General features: G+C 43.1%; 1 protein-coding gene across 4 annotated transcripts in view; it reads left to right on the plus strand.

Moving 5' to 3' along the window:
- The window catches only part of HERPUD2 (HERPUD family member 2), a 37,145-nt gene extending 23,334 nt beyond the window's left edge, over positions 1-13,811 (plus strand). For all 4 annotated transcript variants that reach the window (XM_044294776.1, XM_044294777.1, XM_044294775.1 and 1 more), the window contains 3 exons: positions 7,722-8,033; positions 10,062-10,170; positions 12,163-13,811. In XM_044294776.1, the coding sequence (XP_044150711.1) occupies positions 7,722-8,033; positions 10,062-10,170; positions 12,163-12,324 (583 nt within the window). In that variant the 3' untranslated portion in view covers positions 12,325-13,811. The remainder of the gene's footprint in view (positions 1-7,721; positions 8,034-10,061; positions 10,171-12,162) is intronic.
- Positions 13,812-14,109: the final 298 nt, after the last annotated feature.

Raw genomic sequence — 14,109 nt, forward strand, 5'->3', positions numbered from 1 at the left:
TTCTTTCCTCCAGACGCAGAGGATGTCCACTCATCACAGTCACAGTCCTGGGGATAAATAGATGATGGGAGAGATCTTTGTACTGACCCATGATATATTTATACATAGTTATTAGATCTCCCCTCAGTTTTTTTTTTCTAAAGTGAATAGTCCTAATTTTGATAATCTTTCAGTGTACTGTAGTCCACTCATTCCAGTTATTACTTTAGTTGCCCTCCTCTGAACCCTCTCCAGCTCTGCTATGTCTGCCTTGTTCAAAGGAGCCCAGAACTGTACACAGTACTCAATGTGTGGTCTGAGTAATTATTTGTAAAGTGGTAGGACTATGTTCTCATCACGGGCATCTATGCCTCTTTTGATGCAACTCATTATCTTATTGGCCTTGGCAGCAGCTGCCTGACACTGGCTTCTACAGCTTAGTTTGCTGTTCATCAAAACTCCTAGGTCCTTTTCCATGTCAGTGTTACCCAGTGTTTTACCATTTTGTATGTACGGGTGATTTGCATTATTCCGTCCCATGTGCATAACCTTACATTTGTCAGTGTTAAACCTCATCTGCCACTTCTCTGCCCAAGTCTCCAATCTATCCAGATCCCTCTGTAGTAGTATACCGTCCTCTATCCGTGTCAATTACTTTACACAGTTTAGTGTCATCTGCAAACATGTATATTTTACTGTGCAAGCCTTCTGCAAGATCATTAATACATATATTGAAGAGAATAGGGCCCAATACTGACCCCTGTGGTACCCCACTAGTGACAGTGACCCAATCTGAGTATGTACCGTTAATTGCCCACATACAGACATTTTCTCCTAGTCCGAGCATTCTCATTTTATATACTAACGTTGTATGTGGTACAGTGTCAAATGCTTTGGAGAAGTCCAGATATAAGACATCCATTGATTCGCCACGGTCAAGTTTAGAACTTACCTCCTCATAAAAACTGATTCAATTAGTTTGACATGACAGATCCCTCATTGATCCATGCTGATATGGCGTTATTTGCTCATTTTCATTGAGGTATTCCAAGATAGCATCTCTTAGAAAATCTTCAAACAGTTTACCAGCGACAGATGTTAAACTCAGTTTTTGCGCCAATCCTGTGGAACACTCTCTGTCAGTATAGAGTCCTTGAATATCAGAAGTATGGGTCTGGCTATGACATTACTTAATTCTCTTAGGATACGGGGGTGTATGCCATCTAGTCCCCGCGATTTGTCTATTCTCTTTTTAAGACACCGCTGTACTTCCTGGGTCAGACAGGGAATTTACTTTTACATTCTGCATTTCATCTGACTGTTTATTTCCTTCAATGAATACAGTGGAGAAAAAATATTTAATAGCTTTACTTTCTCCTTATCGCTCTCAGCAACTCCCCCCTCACTTTTTACCATTTATATAATTGAAGAACATTGTAGGGTTAGTTTAACTATCTTTAGCAATTAATCTCTCGGTCTCTAGTTTGACTGCTTTGATTTGCCTTTTACATATTCTATTTTTTTTCTTATAGTTTTTCAATGCTTCCTTGCTCCTCTACTGTTTTTAGTGATTTTAAATGCTTTCTTTTTGTCATTTTCTTTACAATTCTATTTATCAACATAGTTTTTTTCTTGTTCCTTAACCTTTTATTCCTATAAGGTATGTACCTCTCACAATTAGATTTTAGGATGGTTTTAAAAAATATCCCATTTTGTGGCTGTATTTTTGTTTTTGAGGACTTTGTTCCATTTTTTTCTTTTTCTTTCCAGCAACAGAGCTATATTTTTGCAGGACAGGTTGTAATTTCGATTAGAACCACTTTGGGGTACTTTTTATACATATTTTTTTGTTGAGAATGTAGGAATTCCTCCATTGTGTTTTGAATAACATGCACCTTGGAGCATAAATAAAGATTTCTGTATTCTATAGGAAGTTTTATATATTTTATGTTTTAGTTTTGGGTCAGTACATTTTTATCTGCAACTTTTCACACTTTGCACCATACAGCCTGACCCCTCCACTGTGATGTCACGATCCTCCTTCAGCTCCGGCTGGCTGGTGAGCATTGTCCTTTGCTAAAATCAATGGTGAGCGCTTGTACGTTGAATGCCCTGCGGTGGGCATCGGCCTCACCATAATTAAGGTCCATTCACACATCCATGTGTGTTTTGCGGATCCACTGATACGCAAAACACTGACAGAGGCAATGTGCGTTCCGCATTTTGCCGGCACTAAGAGAATATGCTTATTCAATAGCGGACAAGAATAGGACATGTTCTATTTTTTTCGGGATCGGAATTGTGGACCTGGAAGTGAGGGTCCGCAGTTCCGGATCCGGGCCTCACATCGTATGGCCCCATAGAAATGAATGGGTCCGCAATTCTGTTCTGCAAAATGCAGAGCGGAATTGCGGATGTGTGAATGGGGCCTTAGTGCGCATGCGCCGAGCCGGCCGGAGCTGAAGGAGGATCGACCGCCTCTATTAGGTCCTCTGGTTGTTCTAAATTCAATTCAACGATTTCCTGACCAGCTCTTCTGAACAGTAACATGTATGGGGTGTAGCCGCTTGCTAGATCCAGAGTGGAAAAGTGTTTTGCCCATCCTAGAGCCATCAGACTCCACGATGCAAGGCAGAGGGTATGAGTCTTGCGCGGTGCACACATTCAACCGCCAGTAATCCACACAAAATCGAATTGTGCCGTCCTTGACAAGCACCATTGGGGCTGCCCGAGGGCTCTGGCTACCAGCACCACTCCGGAATCTATCATGTGTTTCAACAACGTCTTCACTTCCTGGTACAACTTGAGCGGAATCTGCTGATATCTCTCTTGAATTGGTATCTCATGCGTGATAGCATATGTGCAGCCAAAGTCATTGGCATGGTGGGCAAACGCAGCCTGGTTCTCCCACAGCCTGGTTTCAACTGCTTGCAAGCAGTCCGAACTGAGAGCCTTAACATCTATCTCCATTTGGTCCAAGATGGTTTTCCCATTCCATTCTGGGGTCAGCGCCTCTTCTGCGCTGGCAGTAACTGCCAGGGTCCAAACAGCATCACCTACTGGAGCTAGAGTCACTTCTCTCCGACTCGGTACTTCTCCCCGATGTAGGTACACACTAGCCAGTTCCACTCCCGGCGTCAAGGAGACTTCTAGATGTCCCATATTCACAGCTCTTATGGGTACTCGTCCATTCTGGATCACTGCCAGTGTCCGGGCCACAAGGGCATCCTAGCTTAGCTCCCCTAGGCCCACCGGTTCAATGATCACCTCCATACCTTCAAGTTTGTGGAAGGTTCCCACGGGCAGTGTCAGTACAATCTCCTGGCCAGGGGGGAGGGTGAGGGTAGCCCTTCCCAGCACTCGGATAGTACCCACAGACTGATGTGCTGGGATACTCTTCTGTGCCCCACAGAATTGGATCAACCGTTGAAAGGCTTTCTGGGTGTGTTTGTGCGGAGTGGCTTGTTTCCAATAACCCGGTCCCTGTTTAGTGAACATGATCTGGTCCAATTCTCGCAGAATATTCATGACCATTATCGCTGGTACATCCTATTTGAACGTCTCGGGGACCAGCAGGATACCTTTTCTCCCCACTTCTTGTCCACATAGCTTTACATTCATCCACATGACTCCTGCCACAGGGATCTGTTGATTAGCCGCTGTAACCCGGACCAATATATCTTGCTCTGGCTTGGCCAGCGCTTGAAAGTAACGGTTGAAGAATGACTCATCAATAGTCGTCACCTGTGACCCGGTATCCACTAAGCAGTCGACGGGCACACCTTCAAATTCAGCTCGTATAGTGGGACACCCTATGACCAGGTGTTCAGAGCCATGCTGGGTAACTTGGCTCTTCACTTCTCTCGCAGTACGCCCCACTTCTGCGTGGGCCGGAAGTTTAACGGTGGTTCTGGGTGTCCAGCCGGATCACTCAGACACCCTCTGGCAAAGTGTCTAATTTCCACACCGCCAACACTGTGCCTCTTGATGGCCTTCTCTTTGCCTGCGTGCGGGGGGTGCCCTTAGGACTTGACTGACTGGCCTCAGTGGAAGATATTGAGGAACTTGGTGAGAAGGTGAATTAGGGTGAGGATATTCTGGTGTAGAAACCCATGGGGTCAACTTTTCTTGTATAGCACTTAGGAAGCTCTGCAAGTCTTGTACCACCCTGACCAGACCCTCTTCATTCTTAGTAACCCCGAGGGGTGTGACGGTCTGGGTCCGTATCACTCCAGAAGTATAACTTTCTTCTTTGCTTCATGCCACAGCCTCTGTCAATATTTGTCAAAAGGTTAGGGTAGAGTCCACCCTGACTCGTTCCCACAGGGCCTGTTTCAGGGGAGTGCTGTAGAGCCCCAGAATGAATTGTTCCTGCAGTATCCGGTCAACAGGTCCCATGCCGGTTTGCCTTCTTTTTTTTTTTCTTCTGTACCTCGGCCAATACTTTATGTAGTGCCGTCGCATATTGTGAGACCCCTTAGTCTACCCACTGAATCCGGTAAAATAATTTTGCCCAGAGGTGCCTTGCACTAGTTTCACTGTATATTTCTTCCAGGAATCACACGATCTCTTCAATGTATTTCTTCGGGCCTCACCCTCCAGATTTCTACTTGTAGTTCTGAGCTGACATTGTAAATCCCAGCAGCGCTCTGCAACCTTGTCACCCAGTCAGACAGTGACATGTTCTAGCCATCAAATTTGGGCATCAAGTTAAACAGCGTGCCCATAGGGAGTGCTCTTGCAGGGGTTCCACCATTGCCTGAGGTACTCACATTAACATCATTCACATTGCCTTCAGCCGCCTCCATCTCTGACTGTACCCTGCTTGCAGCACCACTTGTAGCAGTCAGGGGAGGAAAATACAGTACAGCAGATTCAAATACAGTACAGCAGACAAGGAGGCTGAAGCAGATACCGGCTTTATTAAAGGACAAAATATAACGGCCTGAAAATCTGATTGCGCATCTGGTGCATCAGCACAATACTGTTAATCGACAAATGACAGAGTGTAAACAGGTTTACATAAATTTACAGGAAGGATAACTGAACTTCCAAACAAAATGCGCTCTAAACAGCAAACGCAAAAAAATGCAAGCTACTCCCCTCTACTATTCTCCTGTCTGCCTCTGCTAACCAGGCACGTTTCTAAAACGCACTAAGTTTCCTGCTCTATGTCCTACCACAGATTACCATTGGTGCACACTCACAGTTCTGCAGGTAGCTGCTTGTCTTGGTCTGGCACGTGAAGGCAGGTGCAGTCTGGGTCCTCATCCGGTCGCTTGCTTGTCCCAGCGCGATCTTTTACTCTCTCTCTAGATTGCAGGTGCAGGCATCCACATAGTTCAGCTCTGACATCCTCTGGAAGCAACAACTTTCATTTCTCACTTACTCAGCTACACAGTGGCCTCTTGTGGCCGGAGGAAGACATCACAGTCTATGTGAAACCTTATCATTAGCAATACAGCGCAATGTAAATTGGTGTTTCTAAGGGCTGACCCTTAGTGAAACACTTGACTGTTCCAGCAGTGCACAAAAATGCATGCATGTTCTTCATTCATGGAATGTGAATGAGGAGAAGGGCACCCTCCTTCTCCCAGTAGTTGGGATTCCTGGGAATGGACCTGGCATCTGTCAAACACTTATGGCAAAAACTTTTCATATGCTATAAATTTCTCAGATTGTAATACCCCTTCAAGTTTACCATGCCCCATGTGATTGGTTCAATTTGATAATGTCGCCCTCTGACCAGAAAAGGTTGTGCATCCCTGGGCTAGACTGTTCATTCAAGTCAGCTATCCTATATATCATGGCGAAAAGATATGAAGGTATAAGTTTCTTACCATGAAAAGGAAATAACTGCCGATAGAAAACGTTAAAGGCTATGTACACCTTTTGGAGGCAAATTTTGTTTGATTGCATTTTACTAAAAATAATTTTTTCTATTGGCCTTTACCCTGGGTTCACACCTGAGCGTTTCTGAGATGCGCGTTTTACGCACGTATTTGTCGCGCTTTTTTATGCGCGTTTTTTGCAATAGTAAACACGCGTTTGACGCGCATTTGTGTGATTGACTGCAGTGTTGTCCAATGAGTCTATGGGCCAAAACGCGCGACAAACGCCCCCCAAAAAAGCTCAAGAACTTGTTTATGCGTCGGGCGTTTTACAGCGCGTTCAAACGTGCTGTAAAACGCTCAAGTGTGAACCAGGGCCATAGGGAAGCATTGGTTTTCACGTGTTGAGCGTTTTACAGCGCGTTTGAACGCGCTGTAAAATGCTCAGGTGTGAACTTAGGGTTATTAAAAATATTGAGCAATTCTGTCACAAAAGGTTTAACTGTTTTTTTTTCTAGCTGTGTGACTGGTACTTTCACTTTATGCGGCGACTTCGGTTTAATACTGTACGGAGATCCGTCTCTGTATAGCATTAAAATGTATGGCCTCCGACTAGGCGAAGTAAGTTATTCCTGAAGTCTTACGAGATTTTGTTGAACATCTTCGGTATTTGTGTGTATTGTATTAAAGTGGAAAACCATTTTAAAACTTGTTTCTGAGGTACCAATTGGAACCTAAGCATAGTTTGGATCCAAATTTTAAAATGGTTTTCCAGGTTAAAAATCAAATACTGAAGTTATTCACCGAAGTCTCGCAAGACTTTGGGAATAACTGACTTCACCTCGTCAGAGGCCATACATTTTAATGCTGTATGGCAGGCATGGCCAACCTGAGGCTCTCCAGCTGTTGCAAAACTACAACTCCCACCATGCTTAGACTGCCTAAAGCTATCAGCCTGCAGCAGGGCATGGTGGGAGTTGTAGTTTTACAACAGCTGGAGAGCCGCAGGTTGGCCATGCCTGCTGTATGGTGTGGCGGCTTCTAGCATACTCGTATAATGGGCTCCTTGCTTCACCTCTGCTCTCTCCTGATGAGACACTAAAAGAGTGCAGAAATGCATTCAGCGTACTGAGCATATTAGTTTACACAAGAGTATACTGGGCATAGTAGTTCATAGCAACCTGGGAATACATAGCTAGCACTAGTAAGATATCGGGACAACCCTTTACTGCCAGCGTCACAATATCAAGACTAACCGTGTATGGGGGGGGGGGGGGGGGCAGTATCTCAGGCTATCAAGTAAAGTTGCCTTAGGGCTCATGCACACAAACGTATTCAGTTCCGTTTTTTTGCAGACCGTATGCAGAACCATTTATTTCAACAAGTCCGCAAAGAAACTGAAGTTGCTCCGTGTGCATTCCGTTTTCGTATGTCCGTTCCGCAAAGATGTAAAACATGTCCTATTATTGTTTGCATTACGGACAAGGATAGTACTGTTCTATTAGGGACCAGCTGTTCTGTTCCGCAAAATATGGAATGCACGCAACATCATCTGTATTATTTGCGGATCCTTTTTTTCCGGACAGCAAACTACTTGCGGTCGCGTGCATGAACCCTCAGGGAGATTCTGTGCCATCGACCCAGTATCCTATTCTTGAATCAAGTAGGTTAGACTGCAATGCGCTATGTAAGAGCACAAAACTGGAGGTTAAAAATGTCAATAAGGTAGTTGGGTCAAGCAGCAAGCTCAACTACAAATAGATGTCGTTTTCTGCATTTAATATTTTTTTTATTCTGTATGTAACGTGCATTTCTGATTTAACAAATACGGTTTCCCTTTAGGTATTTGTTACAGATTTTACATCATAGAACTTTTTATGTCATAACCTGTTTTCTCTCTTGATCATGCAGTCAAGCAGCTGCCTCCAGCCAAGTTTTACCTGGTAATGTAGTGGCACAGCCACCAGCCACTCCCACTGTAAATCCTGAACGACCTCCGCCGAACCCTCCAAGAGCAGCGCCAAACATTGCACCAGAGGCAAATCAGAATGTCCAAATGAATGCTCAAGGAGGCCCTGTAATGAATGAAGAGGATATTAACCGTGATTGGCTCGACTGGATGTACACGGTATCCCGAGCAGCTATACTCCTCAGTATTGTGTACTTCTATTCTTCCTTTAGCCGCTTTGTCATGGTTATGGGAGCTATGATACTTGTGTACATGTAAGTATAGACCCAGTCACCATAGATAGATGGCTAAAATAATAAATTCAGATATATCCGTAGATAATAAATGTATTACATTCAATTTGTTTTGGAAATTGAATCTCCAATATATGGCATTGAATAGAGCATTTCACTATGACAAATAAAGGGTTACATCTGTTGGCGTGAGTTGCACCTCAAAGTTCAAATTGTATCCATTAAAAAGTACTAAGTGTTCTAGGTTAAATGTGAGTAGTTAGAGACCTGTCAGAATTAACAGTGAAATGTGACTTTTACTGCACATTAAATTATTTAAAGGGGTTGTCTATGAAACGCATGTAATATTTTCAGCAGCACTACTAAGTTGTATCAGGCCAGGGTGCTGAACAAAATTTAAATCCTCAGCGAGCACACTTACAATGCTGCCTATATACCAGCCAGTTAGGATATCGACATTAACCCCTTCATGACATAGGATGTACTATTATGTCATGAAATACGTATTTTGACGTAATAGTACGTCATGGTGATCAGGCGGGCACTGGAACGGGCCCCTGCTTTATCTGCCGGCATTGCTATAAAAGCTGATGCATCGGATTAACCCCTTCTATGCCGCAGTCAGCCCTGACCGCGACATAGAAGGGGTTTGCTGCGGGTGAGGGAGCCCATCGTTTGCCCGCGCTGCTGTGGCGGGGACCCGATGGGTGATAAATGTAAAAAAAAAAAAAAAAAGTATACAAATTAGGTATCGGCGCGTCCGTAACAATCAGCTCTACAAAAATATCACGTGACCTAACCCCTCAGGTGAACACTGTAAAAAAAAAATAATAATTTTTTTTTAAGTCATTATTTGTCACCTTACATCACAAAAATTACAACACCAAGCGATCAAAAGGCGTATGCCCCCAAAATAGTACCAATCAAACCGTCACCTCATCCCGCAAAAAAATTAGACCCTACCTGAAATAAAAAAAACTACGACTCTCAGACAATGGAGACACTAAAATATGATTATTTTTTTTGCTTCAAAACTGCTATTAGGGTGCTAAAGTGAAAAAATAAATAAAATAGTAGACAGGTTGGGTATTGCCGCATCCGTAACAACCTGCTCTATAAAAATATCACATGACCTAACCCCTCAGCTGAACATAATAAAAAAAAATAAGAACACCATCACAAAAATTGCTACACCAAGCGATCAAAAACGTGTATGCCCCCCTTCCCCCCCCAAATAGTGCCAATCAAACCGTCACCTCATAGGGTTGTTGCGGGTATCGAAATTTTGATACCCAATCGATACTTTTGTCCCGGTATCGATTGGGTATCAAAATTTCCATTTTTTCAATATTTGCCTGCGTTTCTGCGCAGTCTAGTATCTCTGAACATGAGCGCTGTCGGCGCGCTCATGTTCCCTCAGCAGCATAGGGGAGAAGGAAGCAGTCTGCCGCTGCTGCCACCTATTTTCATAAATAAAGGTGAAATATATTGATTTCAATTTATGACTATCGTGACGTACAATGTGTCACGAGAAAACAATTTCAGAATGGTTTGGCTAAATAAGCGTTCCAAAGCTATTACTACATAAAGTGACACATGTCAGATTTGCAAAAAATGGCCTGGGCAGAAGGGCGAAAACTGTCCCGGGGTAAAAGGGGTTAATGTGAGTTGTTCGTTTGTATCTTCAAATACTGAACCCAACACAACATGTATGAAGATGGACATTTTAATTTTTTTTTTGCATAACTCTATAATGTGTAAACTTCATTTGGGCCAAACTATGTCCCTATGATGACAGAAAGATACTGGAGCACAGCATAGCTTATGGAAGGACTGTTTACATTGACTGCATGTGGGATATGTCTATTTTACTGTACCTGATCTATATGTTGATGGTAGCCAGAGACCCCTAGAGAAAGACATTAGCAAGGCTGATTTTTCTTTTTCCTTTTTGAAAGTGATGTGTACAGGCATGGAGTGATGTACGGTAAATCGTCCATCTGTAGTTGCAGCAAATGTTAAAAAGTATACCCTCATTTTAATTCACAGGCACCAGGCTGGATGGTTTCCATTCAGACAAGAAGATGGTCAGCCACAGGTTAGAGAAGAAGCAGATGTCATTCAGGATCGAGAAAACAACAACGATCTTCTGGAGATGGTGTGTAGCTTCTCTGCTTTTGTGTGAGGCTCCTGGATGCACAGACTAATTTGCCAATAATACTGTGATGCCACTGTATGTGAAAACCTGTATGAGCTTATTAAATAAAATCTTTGTAGATTTAAATCTAGTTTTTGCTTTATACACCAGTCGAGTCACATTATTATGACCACCAGCTAATATCCAGAGTTACTGCCGTGTGCACCACGGACAGCAGCTAGACCAGATGGGAGTGACTCAGTAATGTCCTGGTAGGTTGTCAGGGGTATCTGGAGCCATGCTGACTGCAGTGCATCCCACAGCTGCTGGTGGGTGCATGAGGGAGCATCCATAGAGTGAACACTATAATCAAGGTTGTCTCACAGATGCTCAATTGGGTTCAAGTCTGGGGAATTACTGGGCCAGGGTAGTACTTGGAAGTCTTGGTTATGCCATTCCAACCAGTGTTGGACATTTCTAGCCATGTGACATGTTGCATTGTCTTGCTGGAAGATCACATCCGCCCCAGGCAAAATTATCATTATGTATGGGCTTACACAATCTGCAAGGATGGATTCATACACAGATTGGTTGAGAGTGCCTTTTACATAGATGAGTGGGCCCAGAGAATGCTACCAAAACATTCTCCAGACCAGACACTGCCACTATCAGCTTGTGTTCTTCCAGCAGGATGTTTGTTTTATGGTGTTTCTCGACTGACGTGCCAACGTCTGTCCGTTCGATAAAACAGAAAACGTGACACATCAGAGTAGGCAACCCTTTGCCAATCGGTGGAAATCCAATTCCGATACTGCAGGAAAATTGAAGCCTTTTCTACCGATGCAACTTTGTGAGCAGAGGTGCAGTTACCACCTGTCTTCTAGAGAGCCCCATACGCAGTAGGGTTCATTTTGGCAGTGAGCTGCTGCACTGTAGCTGCTGCACTGTGTTGGTCCGCCCTCGCAAACCTTGATGGGCAATGTTCACCTCTCACATCAGTGGCACGTGGTTCTTCGCAGTTTCCAGATCCATTATTCGCAATGGTGCCATTTGTCCACTCACCACAATTTTGCCACTGCAGCATGCGGACAGTTCCCAACTGCGCAGTTTCAGAAATACTGCCACCCTTGGCCCGAAAGTCGGTTATCCCTTTTTGCTACTCTGATAAATCTCCCCTTTCACCCATGACGGCAACGAGGGATATGTGTGCCGACAGCCTCTGACACACCTTATATACCCTCCAAGCCAGCTCACCACACATGACTTCCCTCATGCTGTTTATGTCGAAAGTAGGTAGTGGTTGCAATAATGTGACTCGACTATGCAAAAACCCATAGAAGTAGAACATTGTTTGGGTGGGCATGCTTATAATTGTTTTAATGAACCTTGTAAATCTTGTTGAATTGTGAGTAGTACACAATGAACTCCTGTGAATGTAAGTTACTATTTCTATTACTACTTGGCTAACTTTACCATTTTGGTTTTGCCACGTTTAGATATTGCATAAACCTCTGACTTGCACCTACGTCTCTTGATATTGCAGTGACAACATCAATGCACACTGTTGTTTCGGCTACTCACTGTATTGTGAGTTCAAGTTACTTGCTGCTGCTAGTCCATTAAAGAGGTTGTCTGGGAATTAAATATTGATGACCTATCCTCAGGATAGGTCATCAATATCTGATAGGTCAGCGTCTGACTACCAGCACCTACATTGATCAACTGTTGTGACCTCTTCCACAGCATGTGATGTTATATCCATCGGTCACATGGCACACACAAGAATTTTTGGGCTGAGACTTTGAGGCATATTTTGCTGCAGGCATTTCAACTGAAGCCAGAAGTGGATTTAAACTGTAAATCTAAAGGAAGGACTTATACTTCTCCTTCTACTTTTGGATGGATTGTAAAAATACCAAGAAGTGTTTTTTGAAGACAATCTATTGTATGCACGGGGGTACTGCATTTTTCTAGAATGTATTCTTTCTAACCTATGTTTGTTTTCAACCAAAGGAGCATAGGATGGATGAAGGCATTCAAGATGATGGAGCCGAAGAGAGGGCGGATGATGCCCCTGCAGTTGCACACCCTGGACTTGTGGCATCAGCTTGGTCATTCATAACAACATTCTTCACGTCCCTTATACCTGAGGGGCCCCCACAAGTTGTTAACTAGCTTGCATACTAACTGCTATCCAGGCCTAAATGCAGGGAAGGGCAAACTGTTTCAGTTTCAATAGTGCCGTCTGAAAAACTATACTTCAGGTTTTCATTCATCTTAAACATGTCTGTGTCCCTGAACTATTATGACTGGCTTGTCTTGGTATTTTAAGCACAATCAACTTTTTCTTTTCTTCATAAACAGAAAAAAAAAACGCGTCTTCCATTCTTCAATTTTTATTTAATCAGTGAAATTATTGTACAGTCATGCCAATTTTCACTTGAGGCTGATAGTGCTTTTTATTTGTTATTCCAAAACTTCTCGTTGTGACTCGGCTATTATAGGTAGCTAAAGCAGTCAGTTGGAAACTTTGAGTTTAAGGGTAGGTTCATGCCTCCATTTCCTGATCCAGCAGGCTGTTCTGGCATACAACAGCCTGCTTGAGCTCACCAGATCTGGCCTAGCTGGCTAGTGCCATTCACAGCCATGCAGCAATTTTTCTCTGGCCGAAACCCGACACTCCTGCCGGAAAGTGGGTGGATCCCATTATAGTCAATGGGGTCCGGCAGTGAATCGCAGTATCCGGCTAGGCCAGATCCGGTGAGCTCAGACAGGGTGTTCTCTGCCAGAACAGCCTGCTGGAAGGGGGAACCTACCCTAAGAGCGTGCAACAATATGAATAAGCTTTTCAAGCAGAGATTTATTTATTTTTTATCTGAAGCTTTGTACACCTCATCATTTTCAGCATAATGTCAGGACATGCATGGTCAGTCTTTAGCTTGCACAAACCAGTCATTTTACATACATATGTTGTATGACTTAAAGTATTGAAATTTAAGAAGTTATACCAAGGGAACAGTCCCTAACTATATGCCCCATTAGAGCATACAGACTTAGATAGAAACATCCTTTACTTGGGAGCCCCCTCTATAAACCGGAGGGGAGAGCATCGTCCTGTAGCATTATGTGCATTGAACACTGCCATGAGTACTAAAAACACACTTTCAATACAGCTGATCAGTTTGACCTTTTGTCCTTTGTAATGCTAAATTAGTATTAATGATTTTCTACCAGACATGTATGCAGCCATGTTTTCCCAACCGCTGTGGTTCAGTGCATTCAGATAATGTACTCCCCCATTCTTTAGCAAAGCCTTTTATAAGTTGCAACATTGCATCTTGGGTGTTTCATATGAGTCTTGTTTAACATGGAATCATTCAGTTCAGTTTCTGCAGGTATATAAGAATTATTTGAACTGCGTCTGTTATTCAGATACTGTATGTGCAACTAATGTTACATTATCATGACTTGTGATGATTTTCCAGACATGTAAAATAGGCTTTCACTACTTTTTATTTGGTATATGCTCAAGAGCGATATAAATCAGAATATAATGCAATATTTTGACTGTTTTCTAGTTAACGAAGAATATGTAATAGCATCTTGAAATTCAGTATTATTTTTTTCTACAATTATCAGTTCTATAAACTCTAATTGTATGAGCATGTTGTTTTTGTATTTTCTTTGCATATTCAGTAGACACAAATGAGACATTGCCTGCTATTTTTTTTACTTTTCATTTGCCTTAGGCCTCTTGCACACGACCATATATATTTTTTGCGGTCCGTATGCGGAACCATTCACTTCAATGGGTCAGCGAAATCAACGGAAGGTACTCCGTATGCCTTCCGTTTCCGTATTTCCATTCCGTTCAAAGATGGAACATGTCCTATTGCCCGCAAATCACGTTCCATGGCTCCATTCAAGTCAATGGTTCAGCAAAAAAAACTGAGTGCATAC

This window comes from Bufo gargarizans, chromosome 5 (assembly GCF_014858855.1).
Source record: "Bufo gargarizans isolate SCDJY-AF-19 chromosome 5, ASM1485885v1, whole genome shotgun sequence".
Taxonomy (NCBI): Eukaryota; Metazoa; Chordata; class Amphibia; order Anura; family Bufonidae; genus Bufo; species Bufo gargarizans.